At 33.7% G+C, this 22,597-nt stretch overlaps 3 protein-coding genes and 1 long non-coding RNA gene across 7 annotated transcripts; all 4 read right to left on the minus strand.

Annotated features, from left to right (window-relative positions):
• Window positions 1–716: 716 nt before the first annotated feature.
• On the minus strand, window positions 717–1,355 carry LOC111404829 (subtilisin-like protease SBT2.5). Its single transcript, XM_023033576.1, has 3 exons — window positions 1,227–1,355; window positions 984–1,131; window positions 717–869 (listed from the first exon to the last, which is right to left on the minus strand). The coding sequence occupies exons 1-3, from the start codon at window positions 1,307–1,309 to the stop codon at window positions 807–809; spliced, it is 294 nt and encodes a 97-aa protein (XP_022889344.1). The 5' UTR covers window positions 1,310–1,355; the 3' UTR covers window positions 717–806.
• A 6,632-nt stretch (window positions 1,356–7,987) lies between these two features.
• On the minus strand, window positions 7,988–10,472 carry LOC111402878 (probable inactive receptor kinase At5g58300). The gene is made up of 2 exons (XM_023031190.1): window positions 9,893–10,472; window positions 7,988–8,618 (listed from the first exon to the last, which is right to left on the minus strand). Exons 1-2 carry the CDS (start codon window positions 10,377–10,379, stop codon window positions 8,101–8,103), a joined length of 1,005 nt encoding a protein of 334 aa, XP_022886958.1. The 5' UTR covers window positions 10,380–10,472; the 3' UTR covers window positions 7,988–8,100.
• Window positions 10,473–17,669: 7,197 nt separating this feature from the next.
• LOC111402879 (probable polygalacturonase) lies at window positions 17,670–22,154 on the minus strand. Of its 4 annotated transcripts, XM_023031194.1 has the most exons (7): window positions 22,098–22,145; window positions 21,830–21,941; window positions 21,239–21,647; window positions 19,475–19,595; window positions 19,218–19,392; window positions 18,981–19,051; window positions 17,670–18,480 (listed from the first exon to the last, which is right to left on the minus strand). In XM_023031194.1, exons 3-7 carry the CDS (start codon window positions 21,578–21,580, stop codon window positions 17,840–17,842), a joined length of 1,350 nt encoding a protein of 449 aa, XP_022886962.1. In that variant the 5' UTR covers window positions 21,581–21,647; window positions 21,830–21,941; window positions 22,098–22,145; the 3' UTR covers window positions 17,670–17,839. The 4 variants fall into 4 exon arrangements, with proteins under 4 accessions (XP_022886962.1, XP_022886963.1, XP_022886960.1 ...); XM_023031195.1 differs by lacking the exon at window positions 21,830–21,941 and having other exon boundaries at window positions 22,098–22,154; XM_023031192.1 differs by having other exon boundaries at window positions 21,239–21,941.
• On the minus strand, window positions 19,651–21,232 carry LOC111402880. Its single transcript, XR_002704360.1, has 2 exons — window positions 19,880–21,232; window positions 19,651–19,761 (listed from the first exon to the last, which is right to left on the minus strand). It is a non-coding gene; the product is annotated as an uncharacterized LOC111402880 (long non-coding RNA).
• Window positions 22,155–22,597: the final 443 nt, after the last annotated feature.

Raw genomic sequence — 22,597 nt, forward strand, 5'->3', positions numbered from 1 at the left:
ATGTGCAAATTTACCAAAACAATAAAAAAAAAATCACGAGCTCACGAGCGGCTCCTGGGCTCGGCTCGGCCCGTCATGCATTTTGATACAATTTGTTTGGTACATTTCGAGCATCGAACATGAATGATGGAGGCATGCATTAAACACAACTTAGGCAAATAAAAACTGTACATCCAGTAGGCTCAACTTGGCTCGACTAAGCACAGGAAGCCTAGATAATTTAAGGTCTTGTCCGAAGTCTCGTGATGATCATAAATGTGATCTCTTGATGTTTAACGTTAGATTTTCTCATACAAGTTTAAATGAGTCAATTCTCGCTTCAATATATATCAGATCAGATGAAACTATAGATTTGAGCCTTAGAATGTGGAAATGAAGTGGGGACTTCAATACCATAGATTCTTCTTCTCTAAACTAAGATTCAGCACGAATGCATGTGATGACAATATGGCAGTCTTTGTTTTAAGCAGAAGAAGTGCAAGAAACATTACTTTTGTTCCTCTATAACCTTAACCAGACAAAGTGGAGTGAAAAGCCTATAAAATATGTCTCATCTCAAGTGACCACCACCATTCTTTGATCATTTTTTATACCGTTATGAAATGGGATCACTTGTTATGGACTCGTTGAGAATCATTCTGATTAGAAAAAGAGATTTTCACAGATAGAAAAGGATTGCATTCAATTTAAAAATTGCACAATTTGTATATATGTAATGCATCAACTGATCTTTTATAATATCATCAATGAAAGCATTTAATTAGAAGTACATTTCCTCTTTCTTTCTTTTCTTGCAATCAATAGTACTATACAAGCTCTTGATTTTTCTCCACAATCCTCACTTCATTGGCAGATCTAAGCACATTGGCCTGATAGCAAAGAAAAAAAAATCTCAGCTTTAAGACTACAATTAAAATAAATAAATAATAATAAAAAATGCACATAAGTATAGAAAGACATACATGATCCATCAAAGATTTTACCTGCTCATCAGTGATTTCTACTGCAAAACCATCGACAATAACCAAAGAAAGGGTCTTCTTGTAGCTTCCCGGCTCAAGGTTCTTTGCCAAAACATCGTCATGCTTTCTACTTAAGTACAAATCGAGCTCGTGTGCCCCTTTCTTTGTTCTAAAACAAGTCCACCACAAGGACATTGTGATTAAGAAAAGAAGAATTAGATGTTCATCAAGAAATTTATTAAACAAGGTTTAAAGAAAACAGACCTTTTAGATCTAAGGCGCTCATATTCGGCATCATAATTCATGAAAACAAAATGCAGCTCTCTATTGGTGTTATCCATCACCATTCACCAGTTTTTTTTCCTTTAAACTCGAAAACTCCTCCTTCCAACTTCAAATGTATTGAGAGATGGTGTTATAAGCCCATTAGGTGGCTATTTATAACTGAAGTCTGCCTTCAAATATTACAGGGTTTCTTTAGTCATTTCCTTACCTAAATAGACAAATATTATAGATAATGGTTAAATTTTACTAATTAAGTCCTCGCGGATTTACAGATGTTCACAGTCCCTTACTGTAATAAAAACAATCAACCTCCTAAAATTTACAATCTCACTTTAACGCTCTACACTTTGATTGTAATGAATAAGCACCATATTCTCACGTCCTTCACTATAAGAAGAAAGAATCGACCTCCTAAAGTTCACCTTATACAATATAATTTGATTCACTGATAGTCAACGGAACAATTATCAAAATAATTTAGCTTGAATCATAAAAGTGACAAATATCTCATTTTAGTTTTCTCTTTTTCCTAAACCGTTCATCTATGACATAATTTATTAATAGCGATAGTACATACAACGCTCTATTTCACCTTCAACTCAATTATTAAAAAATGGGAGAACTTAACTTTTCTCGTTTAAAAATGGGAGAAAATTATCGGTTGTGTTATGTGTACAATCAGAGTTGACAATTAGACACATGGGAGGGGGACTGACGCTGAATAAAAAAATCATGGGTCAACTGGGATTGTCAACTCCAGTTGTACAAAAAGAATAATTTTAAAATTATACAGGAACTAAAATTAATAATATGTTATTGTGGCTTCTTTCGCCTGTCAATATTTGCAAGTAATTACATGTTATGGAATGCCCCATATTTAAGCTTATTCTATTTTCTAATTGTGCTTAAGAAAGTAGCATGATTCTAGCTCGAAGTTTCTTTCCTCCTCGGGTTTCGTGAAATTATCTCTTGACATTGTCAAGCACACGCTTATGGAAGCAAAGTCAACATTCAAATTAAATAGATCTGAAGTTTAATATAATTAAATAAGAGTAAATATAACACCAAATAAATACGTACATATTTTTCTTCTTTAATCTTGTACATTATTGTCTATCAACATGCTAATTATGTTTGTAAAATCTTCCGTTCGCTCCATTTTTCTCCTGTCGAGCATCTACTCATCAAGCTTTCAATTTTTTTTTTTTTCAAAATTTAGAAACGATCCAAATGTACTTTTTCCTTCAAATTTTAAGTCGAATGTACTTAATTTAAGTCAGTCAAAAGATACCTATACTTGATAAATAATACATAGGCTTCTCAAAAGTCAAGTCATCAAGAATACTTATACGACTATGATTCCTTGACCAAGTCTATTGTGAGAATTTATTGAATCATAATAAAATATAAAGAATAAAATAACCACAACGATGCAACGAAAACGAATGAATCTCGAATGATGGACGCTCAAAAATTCCATAAACAATGTGATATTTATCCGAATAATGTTATTTGCAATCGTTCACTACCACAGTCACTTACGTGATACACATGTAGAAGTTAGTGATTTGACAGATTAATGTGGTAGTTTTTTTTATTATCTTATGTATCAAATTATTAATCGTCACATATATATCATGTAGGCCGACTGTGATAGTGAACAATTACAAATAACATTATTCTATTTACCCTAAGCAAATACTTGACCATTCTTTCTCTGTATAGCGTAACTGTTATTAAATGCCCACTTAATCTAAGCGGGCGAAAGATGTTGATAACAATAACGTAAAACAAGAATAATGATATTTGCAGTCATCCACTACCACAGTCGCCCTATATGGCATGCATGTGGCGGATAATGATTTGATATATGTGGCAAGGAAAAACTATTACATTAATATATCAAATCACAAACCACCTTGTAGGATGTCACGTAGGGCGACTATGAACAGCATTACTCGCAAAATAAATACTAATTTTTTTAGAGCCGACAAATAAAGTGAGGAGAGGTTCCCAATTAACTATATGTTTTTAATTCATGAAATTAATGGATAGGTAAATGATTTTAAATCCTTAATTAAAGACATTAATTATAAGTTTGATTGTGAATATTGCATTTTATATTTGTTTGCACCTATTTTAGAGGCATTTTTAAATTCAACATACCAAATTACTACTACATTCACTACACAAAAATCATCATTTGCAACACATAAAAGGTAACATTTGGTAGTTAAGCGTTGTTAAAGGGTCTACCGCAACATTTTAATAAGCAAATGTTGCCATTAATTAACATAATTGAACTTTGACAACATTTTGTAAATAGATGTTGCTAATGTTGCCTTTCGCAACATTTATGAAATGTTGCGAAAAAATTTAGTTTTTGCAACATTTCAATGAACGTTGCTGAAACTAGCCTTTTGCAACATTCGTTGGCCGTTGCAAAAATTTCACCTTTTGGAACGTTTATTGAACGTTGCAAAAAATGAAACTTTTCACAACGTTCAATAAACGTTGTGAAAACATTACTTTTTGCAACGGCCATTGAACGTTGCAAAAGATTACTTTTCGTAACGTTTATTGAACGCTGCAAAAAGTAAAATCTTTTGAACTTTTTGCAACTTTCAATCAATGTTGCGAAAACATTAAAATTGCAACCTGACTCGCCTACATAAAAAATAAAAAAAGAAAAAGAAAGAAGGAAACACGAGCCAAGCCCTAATCTATTCTCAGTTCTCGCTCTCTCATCTTCACTCTTCCCGTCGCTGACCCAAGGCCTGTCTCGCTTCATTTTCTCTCAAATCACCGACGGCGATCTCCGTTTTCCAATTGTCGATCATCATTTTGTCCATGCTAGGGTAAGTATATTTCCTCATTTTTTATACCTATTTTTACCCGTCTGTCTCTGACGTGTTATGTAACATACTGTAATTTTTTTTCTCTACTTCAGTTATTTGGAATAAGTGCACTGGTTGGGGCTTTAATACGATGTACCAACATTAACTTTTATAGTCTTCATTTATTCAAACTGCAGTAAAGAGGCTATTTGTTTTTAGTGATATGGAGTTTGATGAGGCATCAAAGAATCCTTAGAAGACGGATTACCAAGCCATACAGGGGAAATTTAGCGAGAAGGGTTATCAAAATGTCCTGCAGATTGTGTTTTGGAACCTCGGAGACTCGAGGTCGACCCCTGTTCTAACAAATCAGAGTGGGGTAGCGCTGGTGAGTGGATTTTCAAAGAATTTGCTAACTATGTTCTTGGAAGGAAAGGGAATTGTTAATCTAGAAGAAGTCATGGAACTTGCCATCTCCGGTGAAGAGTATAAGAAACTTGTTATTTTTTATTGATATGTTACTAACTTCCTTCTCAATTTTTCTGCTTTAGAAATTATTAGATCTCCAAACGAATATGGTTTGATGAAAAGATTAGTAAATCAATAAATCCTTTAGTTTTCCCTTTTCCCAAAAAAAAAAAAAAAAAAAGAACTGCAGTAACCCATGTTGGTTTTGTTGAATGTCAGGGAATCAAGATAATGGAAATATAATTGGTCTTTTTATCATGATAAGAGCATTGGGGTGGAGAAAGCATCACTGGAACGTCATTTCTGGCATATAGTTCTTCCTGGACATGGTAAGTTTTTCAAATTTGTGAACCTATGCCATCTGATTGATACACTTCCATTTTCTAATATGAATGCTCTAAGTGAATCAGTATAATTGAAATACAGAAAGATGAGATTCCGATTGAATTCAATATCTACCATCCACATCAAACCCAGCCCTAGTCCAACCAGGTGCTGCAGGACCTCTACACTTAGCTATTACTCCTGTTCCCTTTAGCCTTTCGAATGCTCATCAACCTGGTAATTCCTTTCCAGTTTATTTAGTAATACAATTACAAATTTATTTTCTATTGTTTTGCCTCATAATCTGTGTTGGTGCCAATCAAATACTTGAATATATTGAACTTTGAATACCTGGGTACTGATATATTGATGATTATCATTTGTTCAATGATTTTATTTATTTGCTCCAGAATATGTATGCCCAATTGCTTCCTCTTGCTTTGCCTGCCCCACCTATGCCAAGTATGGGGATGGGAGATAGGAGGAGGTTTTGCCGCATATATGCCACCCCCACAAATGGGAAGAATGCCTCCAATGCCACCATTTGGCATGCCACCAATCAGGTCGTACTGATGTTTGGATGATCTCGTGATAGGAAATTTATAGCAAGTAGTTTTAGGAAATTTACAGCAAGTAGTTTTAGGAAATTTACAGCAAGTAGTTTTAGGAAATTTACAGCAAGTAGTTTTAGGAAATTTACAGCAAGTAGTTTTAGGAAATTTACAGCAAGTAGTTTTAGGAAATTTACAGCAAGTAGTTTTAGGAAATTTACAGCAAGTAGTTTTAGGAAATTTACAGCAAGTAGTTTTAGGAAATTTACAGCAAGTAGTTTTTACTTGTTGAGAAAATGTGGGCACCAATGGGCTTTATGCCTTGTCGTCTCGTGTTTCTTATCTAAGGCTGGCCGCTTTTTCACTTTTCTGGAAGCTGCCTAGTTCAAGGTGAAAGTTTATTTAAAGTTCTAAAATAATGTTATTTGGTGTCGTTTGTCATAGGTTGTGGATATAGTTTGTAATATTTTTTGGTAGCAGAGCATTTTTTGGCTTATGTAGCTGCAAGCTAAGGATAATTTGTGTTTTATAAGAACAAGTGCCATTGTGATTGGTGGCATTCATGAATGAGCATACTGCTAGAAAAATTAGGTGCAAACTATGTTCTTAAAATGGAATCTAGAATTTAAATTTCTACTAATGCAAGTACAATTAAGTAATTCATTGCTATTTTTGTCTTTGTAACAGGCTTATCCTTAAACTTTTTACAGTATTGAATTTCCTTCTAATGAAATTGACCTTTCTTTTCGATTGTAGAGGCTAGTTATCAAAACGATTTCCTTTATTGAATTTTCTATATGTGTGGAATTCTTGCCATTAATTCAACATATTACGTCTTTTTCATCAACTTACTTATTTTTCTTTGTTTTTCTGCTTGATTGTAATTGGTACAACTGCCTTAAATGTGGTATCTATCTTTATCATCTTTTTCATAGGCTAGGACTGATACTTAAGGCTAAACTCGTGTCGAATATTGCTGTGAAGAAAATTGAGGAGGCCGATGGAGTTGTTTTACTCACTGCTTAGTTTGTCATTTTATTTTATTTTTTTGGAAAAATGTATTAAATTTTTAGGTGCATTAGAATTCTGGATTTGGATTTTGTATATATATCATTACATTTTCGATAAAAGAAATGAAAAATAAAAAAAATTGTAAAATGACTATTCGCAATGTTTAATAAACATTGCGAAAAGTCATTTTTGCAACATTTAAAAAATGCTGCAAAAAGTAACTTTTGCAATATTGAATAAGCGCTGCAAAAAAGTCTTCCTTAAATAGCAACATCGGTCCCCGTAAAATATGATAAAACGCTGCAAATGACTTTTTGCAGCTTTTTTTGGCCGCTGCAAAAACCCTTTTTTGGTGTAGGCAGTGGCGGATCTAGGGGCTGGCGAGCTAGGGCGGCCGCCTTAGCTGGATCCGTCGGAATCTTCAGTACCGTCGGGTACCTTGCAGTTGCAACTGAGACTCTCAGAAGCCGTCGCCAAAGGAAGAAAGAAGAAGGCAGTTGCAGATCCTTTTTTCTATTTTTCTTTGGGGCTTGGGTTGATTGTTGGGCAGGCCTCTTTATTTTTAAAACAAATTAGGCAGGCCCAAAACCATCATCCATATTAACCCAACCCAAATCAACAACCCAGTTACCCAAAGCTCACAAACACCAAATTGAAAACGGAAGAGATGCTGGACGCAATTGCAAAGGCCAAAGTGCAAACCCTCCTTCCATGTCCATATTTCCATTCGAAGCAGAAGTAGCAGCGGCGTGGGTTCACTACTGGAGTGCGATGTGAACTAATTAAGCTAGCAGGCAGCAACGAAGTCACTGGCGTGGGTGAGTTGAACATTGTTGACGGTCTTAACTCTTTAAGTTTTCTCAAGAATAGTTACTACTGTTTGTGATTTGTTGATTTGGGTATTGGGTTGAGTGAGGAAAGGTTAGGTACTTGTGACTTGTGAGTGATGTGCTGGGGCGAATCTATGTTAATATCAAATCCTGTAGAATTGAAAGTCATTCCTTCAATTAATTCAATTGGGTTTTTGATTTTGATACGACAGTGTGCTTATTTTCAGTATCTTGTGTAAGATTATCTATTAATCAGTCAGTGAATCAATCTTCAATTCATATAGAAAAGCAAATTAGGAGTTATTATTAAGAATTGTTATTTTTTAATCAATTCTAATTGAAAATTAAATTGGGCATTTTGCTGATTGTGGAACAATTTTTTCAATTGAAGCAAAAATCTATGCCTAGTTCTAGTCGTGCTTTTAGTCCTGCCACTACTTCTAGCCATTTACATATATATTGAATAATTTTTAATATTATTTAATCAAACTTTAATAAACGATCGGACAGACCTGGCTATTACAATCGTTAATTGTTGACAGTCAACGGTTAAAGTCAACCTTCGTCCTAGTTGAACCTTTATGCTGTATTCGCCCTTGGGTGTAGTGATTACATAATATCGCATGCATAATCAATCAGGACATATTCGATAATTTTTTTCCCAACATTCATAGGTCATAATAATACACCCTTCAAGTATCTCCAAAAATGTCTTTATATATTAAAAACATTTACAAACCTTTGTGTAATAAATATTACATATCCAAATGTTTTGGTAGGGAAAATAAAAATAAAAATAAATACCCCCACTCTGACGTCCCATTGCATCATTTCAAATTGTCCCTAGACGATAGATAATCTTTTCTATGGGAGGTCTTTCACCTGGCACAATATTTGTACAATCCAATGCAATTTCCAAAACCTTCATGGCATGCCTTTGCTCTTTTATATCAAGAGAAAATTCAAATAAGTCTTTTTTCTGCGGCCCTTGAGCCTTAGGCCATCCTAATATATCCATCAATACAACTCCAAAATTATACATATCACTCTTCTGGGATAATGTTTCATCATATCGGTGGCATTCGGGTGGTGTGTACGGTAAAACCTGGCCGGTGTCGTTAACTTCCATCGGCTCAGCCAGTTGTGCAAAGCCGTAATCAGACAAATGTGCGGTAAAGTCGATGTTGATCATGATATTGGAGGCTTTAATGTTTCCATGGACACTCATTTGCAAGTGCTTGTCTTTTGGAGGGTGCAGTGAATGGATGAATAGAATTGCTTTAGCAATGCTTTGAATAATCTTGTGGCGTTGCTTCCAATCTAAGGCAGTTTGGCCTTCTTCTCTTGCACCTGAATGCCAAGGACGTTGATACTGTCTCAGTTACATGTGGGATTTTAACATAACAAAACACTCACATATAAATTTTGCATCGACCTTAAAAAGATGAAAAAGATACCGAGAATGGTTGGGATAGTTCACAAAGTTCATAGAAAAAATAATAATGAGAAAGGGATATTGATCATTTTGCCTAGCAAAAAACTAAGAAAGATTTGGCATATTGATGAAGAAGATCAAAATACAAATGCTTAGGCAATTATATAGAAACACAATACTTCATCAACTTAAGAGTTGAGACGGCTGAAATGCAATTATATGGAAACCTACTAATTAAGGCTGGACAAAAATTAATCCAAACCACTAAAATCGATCAACCCAAGGTTGGTTTTCAAGTTCAATTTGGGTTGGGTTGGAAAATCAAATTTGAGGTCGAGTCGGATCAGATTGGATCTCGGGTTATAAATTAAAACCCAATTCAATCCAGCCCATCCCACCCTGATGAATTAAAAAATTTAATATCTAAAATGAAAAAAATCTACATCGACATAATAGTAGGAAAGATTTAGAATGTACAAATATCCTCTTTTTTTTTTTTTTATATAGGCTGATTGGTATGAGTAAAATATACAAATGCAAAATAATATAACAATAAACTATAAACTAAAAATTAAGGACGTGATAATGAAATGATTAAATTCAAAAATAAAAATAAAAAAATAAATAAAATGCTCCATAATTTCAAATTTATTTATAAGAGTGTATTTGATTGATTTTATTTTCAACGAGTAGATGAGAGAGAAAAAGAGTGAATTACGTGGAAAATAAAAATGTACTTTTCCTAAAGAAAATAATTTATTATATTTAAGGGAAATATGGTCACGTGATATAAAGTAAGAAGATAATTTTTATGAAAAAAATATTAATCAAACAGCACAAAATTATGAATTTGAATGGAAAAATAGCATTTTTCATAGAAAATATTGACAATCAAACTTTAAAAATTGTTCAAATTAAATAATAAATAATCGGATCCAACTTGAATCGGGCCCAAGTCCAAACGAATCAACAGGTTTGGATTGGATTGGATTGAATTGAGTTTAAACTAAGGAAAGAAGTAACTCAAAGTCAAAATTGTAAAGTTGCTGCCTCGGCTTCATTGTCCCCATGAGGCTGAAATTGACTATGATTTTGGGTGACATATAAAATATTTTAGTGAGCTTTAATGATTTTTTGACAAAGCTTGCCTCTGCCGTTACGAAGACACAGAGAGTTAGAATTAACATACCATAAAGCAAATCAGCCAGGCTTCCCATGGGATAATAATCGCAAAGAACAAACTTGATCCTCTTTGCAAACAAATAAGCATTGATAGGCACAAGAAATTCACATTGATTCCCCGCTTGAGCCAGTTTCTCAATTCTTCTCCCAAATTCACTTTTCCTAACGCTAACTTTTCTGAACCTTTTCAGTGCACAAATATTTCCCCCCAAAAGCACCACTTTTTCAGTTATCCCCCGTCGGCTCTCCCCCATCACCCCAACGGATGCCCTCAAAACCAGCCGAAGTGTCATCTGAGACTCCGATGTACAATCACAATTTTTGTTGTGCGTTTTATTGTGATTATTCTCAGATTCGTGGAACGAAATCACGGGAATATCTTCCATGAATCCGAAAATGAAATCCTCGTATTCGTGTAATATTGATGTAGATCGAAGACTAGTTTCGCCATCCCGAGGGCTCCTCCTCGGCTTCGTGAAAGCTCGTGATAACATTAATTAGGTATGCAAAATGCAAAGAGGGGGATGCGAAATGGGGGAAGATTGATGGGTATTTGATTGTAATTTAGCAAGATTCTAATTGGTTTGACGTGTATTTTCTTGAAAATTAACGATTACCGCTAGCTACTTTGTTTTTTAGTTGAAATTTTGCATTGAAATAAACCCTAAATGATTATTGGTCGATATATTTTTAGTAAATAAATTAATGAGATTCAGGTATGTCTTGTCTAGCGTGAATATTCTTCATTGTTTGGCCCCATTAATTTTCATTACATTACATTATATTTTTCTCTTTCTTATTTTCAATCACAAAATCTTTCATAAAATAATATTAAACGTAAATTAAAAACTTTTCCTTCTTTCTCAACCACTCATTTTTAAAAAAAAAAAAAATATTATTCCCTCCATTTTGATTTCTACAAAATGGGAGCCAAACAGGTTTTATACACACCAAATGTTTATCCATTTAGCAAATTCATTAAGAATGCATTTGATTACCTATAATTTCCATAAAAAATATGTTTTTTCCACCAAAATTCCTACTTTCGTGTTGTTTGATTGTCCTTTTTTTCCATGAAAAATATTTTCCTACTTTTGGTCACGTGACCATATTTTCTTCAAAATCAAAGAAAATATTTTCTTTAAGAAGAGTATAATTTTATTTTCCACGGAATTCACTCTCTCTTATTTATCCACTCTCTCTCATTAACTCACCAATAAAAATGTACAAGTATAATATTTTCTAGATTGAAAATTAAATCAATCAAACACATTCAATTGACAATTTTCCATACAAATAAATTATAGGCAATTGAATTACCTAGAATTTATTTTATTTCCATGCTTGCAATCACACGTACCCTAATTGTATTATTTTTTTATGGATAATTTATAATGAGTAATCGTTATAAATTTGTGATCAACTGAATTTATAAATATGTATCCACACGTTGATTAATATAAGTATTATATCTATTGTCTCGTAAACTCACCTTCAGTGCAAAATGTAGGGCTTGACAAAATGCACTATTTGAAGTGATTATTATGTTTTAAATATTCAACAATAAGCTTAATAAATTGAGGGGAAAAAAAAAGACGTAGAAAACCCAATTTCTTAAGAACTGGATTTCGCATGTTGTTACTAATATTCGTACTTTTCATATATTATATTATGTCCAAAAGTAATAACGAAAAAAGTTACGGAAATTAGATTGTCGGAAGCATAAGGCCCTTGAACCTAATAAAAAATCCGATATTTTTCACATTTTGTAAAACTCATAATATTTCTCACTCATTTCTTGAAAAAGTAAAATTTAAAATAATAATAATGAAACTTGTTGAGCTCTGTCAATTTAAGAGCTCATCAAAGTAACTGAAACCGATTTAAATTGAGTTCAAATATCATAATAAGGTCATCATGTCATGTTGAAATTCTCAGTTTAGTTCAAATCAGCTTGGTGCATTTCCAACTCGGCCTGACTTATCTTTGAAAGGAAAGAACAGCTGTTGTCATTTGGGCATCATCATTACACTTTGATCTCCCTTATTCAAGGTTGACATCACACCTTTATCTAAATCAATCACTTCAGGACGCGTGACAAATATCACGAGGCACACAAAATTGTGATTAGTCACAATTTTGTAATGATTACTCCCCCATCTCAAGTCAATCACAGCATATGGGGGCTGACTCAACAGCCAATCAAAATTAGGTCAGCGGCACACATTAAGGTTGGCTTGATTGATGTAAAACATATCCATTTGCCTATTTCCTGCTATAAATGGGATTGTGATGATCCTTCATGAGGACCAAACTCAACAAGTGTACGAAACTCACTTCAGATTCTCTCCATTTAATACAAAAGCACTCTTTTCTTATTGTTTCGACAATTATTTTACTATTTCAGCACAATCTACATATTTTAGCTCAAATTACCTGTTGCAAAGGATCTTGTCATTTTTTGACGTCAATAGAACCAAACAAAGGCACTATAGAATTTTAACCGCTAACTCAGGTTTAAAGGGAAAAAATGAAGACTTGTATCTAAATAAATTGTGTAAGTAAAGTAAATATTTATGGAATTACAAGTTTAGAGGACAGACACAAAATAATAATAATAATAAATAAATAAATGGTTTTGTCGTACTAGAAAGTTGTCCAAAAATACTAAATAGATTCCAGAGTACCGTAGTTACAAATTGTTTATCAAATGAATATTCATCATCAAGTATCAAGCGGCGGATTGATTTAGGTATATAAATTGTTCATCAATAAAATACATGGGACATTCTGGAGAGGGCCCACCAACAGAAATTCCTGAAATTGGATGTTTATGTTGTTCGTCGAGTAGTGATAAAAATTCCTTAGTTTATAGAAATAGATGTTAAAAACGGAAGGAAGAATCGTGACGTGTTATTGAATTCTACAGCTCAACCGACTTTGTCGGCCAAGTACTCCAATTAGGCATCAAGATAGTTATAGTGCCCTTGTTGGAGCCCCATTTTGGTGGAGAAAATGAATTTTTGAATAGTGTATTGATGGAAAATGTGTAATTAAAAAATAAAGAAAAATTTTGAATTTACGAAATTAGTAGAAATATTTTTTTCAATCCTTCAATCAGAGAATTTCATATGTATTGTCCATAATGTATATGTAGAATTATCCAAGTTAGTAGTGGAGAAATGGATGTACTTGTGAGTTCTTTCGAAAGGTGTAGAAAAAATCAGAAAAAATTATTGGTCCCCATTTTTTAGAATGAAAATGGGTGAAATAGTATTTTTTTTTTTTTTAAATGAGTGGTTGAAAAAAAAATAGAAGTTTTCGATTTACGTGTAATATTATTTTATGAATGATTGTGTGGTTGAAAATAAAAGAGAGAAAAATAAAATGGAATGGAGTGGGGGCCAAACGAGGGCTAAAATAAATTGTTAAGTCTTTTCAAAGTGCTAAAAATAGTTATTTTCAGGTAAATTCTATTAGCCGTAACTATACTCTCATCCTAATTCAATTAGATAATTAATTTGTATATAAACACAACGATATAGTTCGAATTCAATTGTCACAATTTCGAGACCATCGCAACTATAAATCATAGGATCAAACACTACTTCAAAATTATTATGGTCACAAGAGTTTTGCCATATTACAACATAATATGGAAGTTACACCTATTGACAATGAGACACATTCAATTAATCATTCAACTAAGCAAGAATATAGTTGAAATGTATTCGATAAAAAAAAAATATATATATGATGATAGACATGAAAGTTTTTTGCTTAAGAGATAATAGTGGATTTTTTTATTGGGAAGAGAAAGTTACTGGCCGTTATTTAGGTAACTAAATTTGGTTAATTATTATCATTTTTTTGTTTCTTGGAATTCGTCCAAAAGTTGGTATATTCCAAGATTTTAAAAATTTTTAGGATTGAGGCAAACTTTTCATTTTTCAAACGTGTAATCTTGTAGGTATCAAGTTTCCCTCAAATAATTTTATATGTAAAAGATTAGGTATCACTCATTTCAAAATTAAGGTACAAAGTTAAAAACTTCAAAAATCAGATATTAATTAAATTTTTATTTATAAAATAATTAATTAAAAATATATTTTATAAATTAAATATATTAACGTCACAATTCTATATAATTTGGTCAAATTTATCAAATTAATTGATAACAAATTATTTTCGATAACAAATCAAAATTTTTATAGATAACAAATTATCTCGCGATCACAGATCAGAAATTTTATAGATCACAATTTGTTCATCGATCACAAATAAAAAAAATTATAGATTACAATTTATTTATTGATCACAAATCACAAATTTTATAAGTTAAATTTTATTACACGATCAAAAAGTTATCAAATTATTGACATAAATTAACAAATTTTTAGGTCATATATTATTTATTGGTCACAATTAATTAAATAATTTGTGACTATCACCTCATTATTATCTCAGTCATACCATCGCCAACACTCCACCAGAGCTACATGCTTGCAACACCGATGTGCCACCGTTGACACTTCATCCAACGAACTACCATTTTCAATTTCAAAACCACCCCCACCACCGACAAACCACCATTTCAACTACAAAATCACCACCAGTGTCCACGCCAATACCACTACCACCATTATCGTCACCGCCATCACCATTGCCGTCGCCAACTACACTGCCATCGCCATCTTACCATCAACGTCATAGCCAACGGAAGCTACCTACTGTACCAAAAATTACAATAACAACCACACTCACAAGAAATCCTCAAACTAGCTGTCGTTGCCACCATTGCATCACTACCACTGCTTTATCAAATCCACAACATACTACAGTCCACAATCGCGATGCAGCTACAAGCTGTGCAACCGTCGTTGCATGCTTGCAATATTGTTACATGAAGCGATACTACCTGCAACGAGGTACAGTTGCGCCTTGCGCAGCAATCGCATGATACCACTGCAAGAGGAGCAGATTCGTGCAACGATTCTACTATGTCGCGATTGTCGCACTGTACCATTACAAGAGGGTAGATCGGCTCCGAAATAAAGATGGTGGGTAGGCAGAGAGAAGGATAAAGAGAGATGATAGAGAGGATGGAGAGAAATGAACTAGGGTTTGGTGTAAAATTGGGATGGGAAATAGACTAGGGTGTCGTGGATTTGTAGATAAATATAATTTTATAATATTATTATTAATATTTAAAAGATAATTATCCCTCAATTTTTGAATAAAAATTCTTTCAATCTTATTTTTGAATTGAAAACTTAAAAATTCTCTGTGGATGTAATTTTCACTACCTCAGACTTCACGATCCAGCCCATATTAGGATTACAAATGGGCTCCATAATGTAAGCCGAAGCCCACTGTATGTTGGCTCAAGACTCCATTAAAAAGAGAAAAGTAAATACAATAAGTCAAAGAACCTAAACTCCTATGAACTTAGGGCATCTCCAATATGAATTCCAAATAATCAAATTGCACCATTTTTTGGTGCAAAGTTGCTCCAATGCAATACTTTACTTTGCACCAAATATGGTGCAAAGTGATGAAAGTCTATTTTGCCCTTTTGCACCAAAATGATGCAACGTGATGAAAGTCTATTTTGCCCTTTTTCTTCTCCTTTTCCAAATAATTGATAAAAGGTAGTTGTGTCATTTGTGCTATATATCTTTTAATACGATAAATTATTATTATTATTATTATTATTATTATTATTATTATTATTATTATTTGCATTTAAAATAAATTTTAAATGTAAGAAATAATAATTAATTAATTAATTAAAAGAAAAAAAATTAAAATATAACAAACACGATTATTTATTAAAGTTAACACGAAATACATTAAACGATTTACATACGATAATCTAATTTTATTTAAACAAAACGATATATAAAAAAGTGCATGGTTTAGTAATCTGGAAGATCGTTTCCAGATCCTCCAATATCGTCAAAATAATTTCCAAACAAACCAGATGATGAGATGAACTTTCAGATCCTTTATCTTGCCGTTGAGATCTCTTGTGGCAAATTCTTGCTTGTTCGTTTAACAAGAACAAACGTAGGCTTGGATCTGTTATCGAACTCAAATCATTCAACAAAATTTTATTCTCCTCACGATTATTTGTGGGAGGAACATATGAATTACAAGAATTAAACTGCAAAAATTTTGCGGCTTCGGAATATTGTATACCCAAATTTAAAATGCATTGTATTATTTTCTGATGGCATGATTTAATATTTTTGTTGTTGTAGTATTTTTATTAATTGTTTTATATATTTTTATATTTATAAATGAATTTAATCTTTTTCGTAATTTAACGTAATTATTTATTTAGTAATTTATGTATTATAAAATAATTAAATAAATAATATTTCAAATAAATAAATTATAAAGAATAAAAAAGGGAAGAAAATGGTTGAACAGTGTTCATTTGGTGTAAATTTTGATGTAATGGTTAGAGATGAATTTTAGTTTGGTAAAAAATTTGATACAAAATTTGGTGCAGCGCTAAAGATGGCTTTAGATCCCACGTCCTCTGCCCAACACGTGGATGGTCAATCATTTGCCCGCTTGCCATTTCCTTACTCCAACGCCCTCTTGTCCATTCACAATAAAACTTATCCGAACTGCTCGATCTCCATCCCGTTATATCAAAGTTTTCCCACAGCAAAAAAAACATATTAGTCACCATGGCCAAATTCTCCGCCACAGCCGCCGTGTTCTTCTTTCTTTTCACCCTTACACTCGCCCGCGCCCCACTAAAAACACTAGGAAAAGATGTCATCACCATCTCTGAATCTGAATTCCTTCTTCTCACCGATGACAACTCTGTTATTCGCCTCCCTACGAAGAAGATTCTCAACGCTGGCGAAAATAACGGGCCAATTGAAACTGATTCCTCGATCGTTCACTCTGTACCATTGGATTTGGCCACCGCTAGACTCCGTCCGATCGACCGCCATTTCTACTCAAGGACGAAGTATCCCGCCTGCAACTGCTGTCACCACTACCATCTCAACCGTGAAGACTTCTTCAAGTGGTGGCTTGATGAAGAGCATGCGCAAGTTTTTGGATCATTATTTCTAGATTTTGAAGTGATACACACACTAACTAGTGAATTATGCATGTATGCCATATAGGAAATAAATAAATGATTGTGTGCGTCCACCCAGCCCGTTTATTTGTCTGTAAATAAGTTAAGTTTTGCATCCGATTGAGATGTCGAAAGATATTTGATGAGTTAATTTTGTATGATTTAATTTTTGTAGTTTTATAGATGGCAGAAATGATTGTTGGACGATAATCGACTCATCTTAATTTTAACACAAAAAAAGATTTCCCTTGGTACGTTAATATTATGGGTAGTACTAAACTAAATAACATTTATGTAAAGAAGATTGATTGTTTCTTAGAATCAAAGTGATACTTACCATATTAGGTGATACAACCAAATCAAGTAATCCTTGACAAGTATTTGTTTCTTTATTTGTAATATAAGAAGAACAATTACAAGGAAATTATCTCTTAAAAAAAAAAGGAAGAAGAAGAAGAAGAAGAAGAAGAAGAAGAAGAATAATAATAATAATAATAAATGATTTGAATGATAACTTGTCCTCATATTTCAATCTCAATTGTCTAGTACGCCAACTATGGTTAGAAAGGAGTAGGACATTCTCAAGGTTAGACTACACGTATAACTAATGCCGCAATGGCTCAAATTATATGCTACGATCAATAAATAATTCTGCATTCATGCCAAATACTCGAGGATGTAAAATATGATATGCATATCCTTGCAACTTTTTGTCCAATTTTCTCCTTTGTTATACTAGAAAAGCTTCATATTCCAAGGGCAAGCAGAAAGTGTGCACGAAATTGGAGAATTCTTAAATTTCCTTCTTACAGGCCTACGAATTGGGACAAAGAAAGGATTACAAGATTCTCAAAAGGAAGATGAGCACGTACCATTTTGCTGCCTGCTGGTAAGTTCGGAACATGGTGATGGACTAACCTCGACCGCAGCCCCACTTACATCCGAGCATTGCCAAGGTAAATTCCTTGTTTTTGTGGCACCATGAAGTTTGATGTTATATAGACAAATCCCAGTAAATGGTGCATTCTTCAGACCTCGAATCAAACCAGGCTGCTGAACCCTTTCACCCCAAACACCCTTAATTGTGACGTCCTTGAGAACTGGCATAGCATTTGGATCATATTTTTCATCTGGGTGGCCCCCAACATCGCCCGAAATCTTTATTCCCTTCCGTACATTCTCCATATAAACATTCGAGATTGTAATGTTTTTTATAATCCCTCCCCTACCAATATTTGTCTTCAAATGGATGCCAAACCCAGTATTGAATAAGTTTATGTGCTCGACCAAAATATCCTCGACTCCGCCAGAGGTTTCGCTTCCCACTGCAATTCCAGAAAATGGCGATGATCCAGTTACCCGTCTAATGGTGATGCCTTGACTAGGGCGACCATAAGCAATTCCATACTCATCCCACCCACTCTTCACTGCTACGAGGTCGTCTCCCGTTGATATATACGAGTCCTCAATACAGACATGGGAGCTTGAGTCTGTATGAGTAAAAATCAGGATTTAGAAAAATCACTATACAACAAAAGGACCTCCACTTATGTTGTATATAATAAAAAGATCATTATCCTGAGTGCAAGTCAACCATCTATGAAAATTGTGCACTAGCATTCAGAAAGATTAAAATGAATGTAGCGAGTACTTGAGGTGGATGTGTTAAGGCTAAAAATGAAAAAAATAAAATAAAACTAAATATGTTGTTTCTCTATCGGTTTAAAACTTTTACATGATAATCAATTGTGAAAGCACCCAAATTTCCCAGTTGAAGTGACACGTATCCACTAGAGAATTCTGGTTGCATGAACTTAATGCTAAATACATATGGTAGAGGGGAGCATAGAGAATAATGCATATTTCCTTCCTCGCTCTATGTTCAACAGGAGATGAAATGGCAAATTCAAATACCATAACATATTTCACAACTGTGGCTATAGTCATATTAAATTGTCAAATACTAACGTTAACTTTTTGTCTAGTGTACCTGGATCAATTCCATCAGTGTTGGGAGAGTCAGCAGGAGCCAATATGGTGACATTTTGAATGACAACATTGCTGACAGAAGAAAATGAAAAATGAGTTCATCAATTATATGTTGTAGCGATTTTTCTTTACTAAGTAATTTACCATAACAAAAACTTTCAAAAGTTTTTAAGGTAATTAATCTATCTAATACATCTTATGGACCAATTTGAGCAACACACATACACTGAATTATCACCTGCAATACACGGGGTGAATGTTCCAAAAGGGCGAGTTCTTGAAAGTTACATTGGAAATTATTATACTTGTGGAGTTCATAATTTCAATAAGATTAGGTCTAGTGAAATGAAGAGTTCTTTGCCTCCACATGTTCCACCAGACATCACCTTGGCCATCAATCGTCCCATTTTCACCTACAGAAAACTAATATAGAAATTACTTATAAATGAACAAAGAAAAGTAAACAAATAATGAAATGATGTTCTCCATACTGACCAGTGATAACCACATCTTGAATCCCATCACCATGGATAAAGCTCATGTATCTTCCACCGGGTAGTTCTCTTCCTCTTCCATAAGAAGGCAACGGAGCTACCAACGGCCAATTCCTAGTATCCTGAAACATCAAGGACATGTGTTCCATATGGATGGATGGCAATAGGGATAAAGCATTTTTTTTTTAAACACTCAAAGTCGGTTGTACACTTAATTTCTTGGCCACCAATTAACATTCTTTTTATTCCCAATGGAAGCAGATCTTGATACGTATAACTATTTTGTTCCTGGAGAATTATGAATGCTCAAGATCAAATCAAATATTGAATTACAAGGGAAGACCTAACCTCTCTACAAATTACACCGTAAATTTTTTCCAATCACATGATTCATTTAACATATTACCTTCATAGCTAAGGCAGAGAAATAGATCTATGGCTTGGAAGCATGTTGAGATTGTTGAAAATAACATAAACGGTAAGCAATCAAAACCATGTAGTTTGGCCTTCGTTAGTCATTACACAACAGGAGTGTCAGTACAGAATATAGGAAGTTAACATAAATATTTTAACATGTGCAACAACACTTCAAAACAAGAAAAACTAAACATTTTATCATTTAATTTGAATGGGATGATGTTGTTTAATGCAAGTAGTGTCATTCATACATATATGGGTATCCCCAGGACCCCCTATACAAAGTCAAAATCCCTGGACTACAGTGTCATGATCCAGGCCAGAGCAGCTGGTGCCGGTCAACCTATCCGAACCTTGCTTTTTTTTACAAATTTTTGTTATTTTTGTATAAATAAGTAAAAAGTGGGATTCTTCATCCAGGCCGGGACGGCAGGTGCACACCTGGATTGCTCGTGTAAAGTATAAACAATATACAATTTGAATTATTGTCATCAACTCATCCAACCTCAGATCTCACAGTAGCAGCTAGTCAAAAGAAAATTACCATTATATTATATCTCATTGATTAAATTATTAATTGTTCTTTCCTTATTTTCTGAAATTTTTTTTTTTGATGTAGCTGGCTAACCATAATGGCTGTCACTATGTTTAATGCCAACATAGTACATGCATTCAAGTTCCCATCTCCCCTTGGCCCATCCTAATCTGTAACCATAATTTCTAAATTTTGCAAAGAAAAACGCCAAAAATATATAGAAATCCATTCCCTTCAATGTCTGACAAACAGCTCACTTGAAAGATGCATCACAACTACCAATCTAATTGGACCACCACTGCTCTTTCTATCCCTAATTAAATATTCTAATATCAAATCAAGCTTGAAAATTAAAGCAAAGGATATAGGCATTCAAAAACTAAAATCTTAACTTGAAAACATCCTCATGAGTCATGATCTCAAAAAGAACGAGTGGCTCTAGATCATCTATTCAACTATATAAATTTCAAATAGATAAAATGAATGACAACAAACTATTACATTACACAATTTGTTTCTAGTAAATCAATCACCTTCAGATGTAAAACAAAATGATAGCATGTTAAACTAACTCCTCCAAAAGTTTAAGATTTTGATGGAGAAGGAGAACATTATTTATTTAAATTTAATCCACGCCCTCCTTCGTGAAGAATAGAGTCATTTTTTCATTAAAGCTTGACATGTGCACAATTAGCATGGATGGTTGATGGGCCAAGCCACCCAATGCAGCCGTGCATCAGCACAGACCTATAGTCGTGTCTTGCCGACAATAGCCAGTCCATAACATTCATATGAGAGGGGGGACTGGAGTACCTGTGTAGCCTTGATAACTGCACCTTTGGCCAAGTAAAGAGTCATATGGCTGGTGAGATTAAAGGGATCAGTTAAATACTCCCCAGAAGGTACATAAAGAAGTGTGCCACCTTCCCTGTTCAAATGCTCAATCCTGTAAATAGCTTTTATGAATGCTTTCGTATTACTTGTCTTCCCATCACCTACCCCTCCAAAATCCGTTATTGATATCTTATCATCCCGGTCCCTCATCGGTACCATTCCCGAGCATGTCACCCACTCGCCATTGGCGAATACAGAGCAGTTCATCAATAATAATGCGGCCACAAAGCATAAGAAAATTGAAAAACCATAGTTGTGCATTTTGCTCTGGTATTACAGAAGCAGAAAATTGGGCAGTCTATTAAAAAGCCCTAATTTGAGTTGTTTCCTGCAGAGAATCAGTGGATTCAGTGAAGAGAAATAGAATAAAGATAAAGCTACAGAAAAGTTCTGGTGGAGTAGGATAAGCTAAAAAGAAGAATGCGTGAGTTCGAGGTTAACGAGTCACTAAAATCAAATTCTGTCGATGATAAAATTGGGTCCACGAGAATGAGGAAAAAAATGCTTTACTGATTTTCTTCTCCTCTCTTCTCTTCCCTTCCCTTCAATGAATCAGTGCGAAGAAATACGAATCGCGCAAATGTACTACAAAGATACAAAGAGAGCTCCAAACATGGATTTTCTACAATAATCGCAAAAGGAAAGAGAATTGGTAGAAAATGTAAAGAAAAATAACAGCAGTCCCAGAAAAAAATATAAATTATACACAATTGCTTCAAGGAAGGAATTTTTGTTGAGAAAAGCACACATGAACAAGTATACAAAATTATGAAAATACCTGAAGAGAATGAGAAAGAAGGTATAAAGCAGAAATAATGCAATTATTATATAGTATCTTATCAGTTGTTCGATTTCCTGATTGAATAATCAAATCCAATAACTTGTGCAAATTTTCACTCACAGTCCTCAAACATTACCACTTGTCTTAATCACATCCCTGCACTGTCTCTTTTTTGACAAATAGAAGGAAATCATTAACTTTGGCACTTGAAAGAATGAAGATATTGGATTCACATGACTATTTAGGCCCCGTTTGGTAGGGATTTTTTGCCCCAAAAAATTAATTTTTTGGCCGTTATTTTACTATTCAAGCCGTAATTTTTGACTTCTTCTCTCACATGTGGACCTCACTTTTCTTATAACGGTCAAAAAATCAATTCTCAGAATCCCTACCAAACGGGTCCTTAATAAAACGTTGATAATTTTAATTTGATAAAAATGAAAGTTTAGATACCCAAATATAGGGATGTCAACGAATCGAGTTGAGCCAGCTCGCAA

The sequence above is a fragment of the Olea europaea genome, chromosome 11 (assembly GCF_002742605.1).
Source record: "Olea europaea var. sylvestris chromosome 11, O_europaea_v1, whole genome shotgun sequence".
Classification (NCBI taxonomy): domain Eukaryota; kingdom Viridiplantae; phylum Streptophyta; class Magnoliopsida; order Lamiales; family Oleaceae; genus Olea; species Olea europaea.

What these genes read in the sequence shown, in the direction of transcription:
- LOC111404829 (XM_023033576.1), bottom strand. Translation starts at nt 1,309, where the DNA reads ATGGTGATGGATAACACCAATAGAGAGCTGCATTTTGTTTTCATGAAT. An exon ending in GAGCGCCTTAGATCTAAAAG is followed by an intron (nt 1,132 to 1,226) that starts GTCTGTTTTCTT and finishes GACTTGTTTTAG; the next exon opens with AACAAAGAAAGGGGCACACG. An exon ending in TAGAAATCACTGATGAGCAG is followed by an intron (nt 870 to 983) that starts GTAAAATCTTTG and finishes CTTTGCTATCAG; the next exon opens with GCCAATGTGCTTAGATCTGC.
- LOC111402878 (XM_023031190.1), bottom strand. Translation starts at nt 10,379, where the DNA reads ATGTTATCACGAGCTTTCACGAAGCCGAGGAGGAGCCCTCGGGATGGC. An exon ending in CCTGGCTGATTTGCTTTATG is followed by an intron (nt 8,619 to 9,892) that starts GTATGTTAATTC and finishes CTTGGCATTCAG; the next exon opens with GTGCAAGAGAAGAAGGCCAA.
- LOC111402879 (XM_023031195.1), bottom strand. Translation starts at nt 21,580, where the DNA reads ATGCACAACTATGGTTTTTCAATTTTCTTATGCTTTGTGGCCGCATTA. An exon ending in TCAAGATGTGGTTATCACTG is followed by an intron (nt 19,393 to 19,474) that starts GTCAGTATGGAG and finishes AGTTTTCTGTAG; the next exon opens with GTGAAAATGGGACGATTGAT. An exon ending in CACTGATGGAATTGATCCAG is followed by an intron (nt 18,481 to 18,980) that starts GTACACTAGACA and finishes TTACTCATACAG; the next exon opens with ACTCAAGCTCCCATGTCTGT.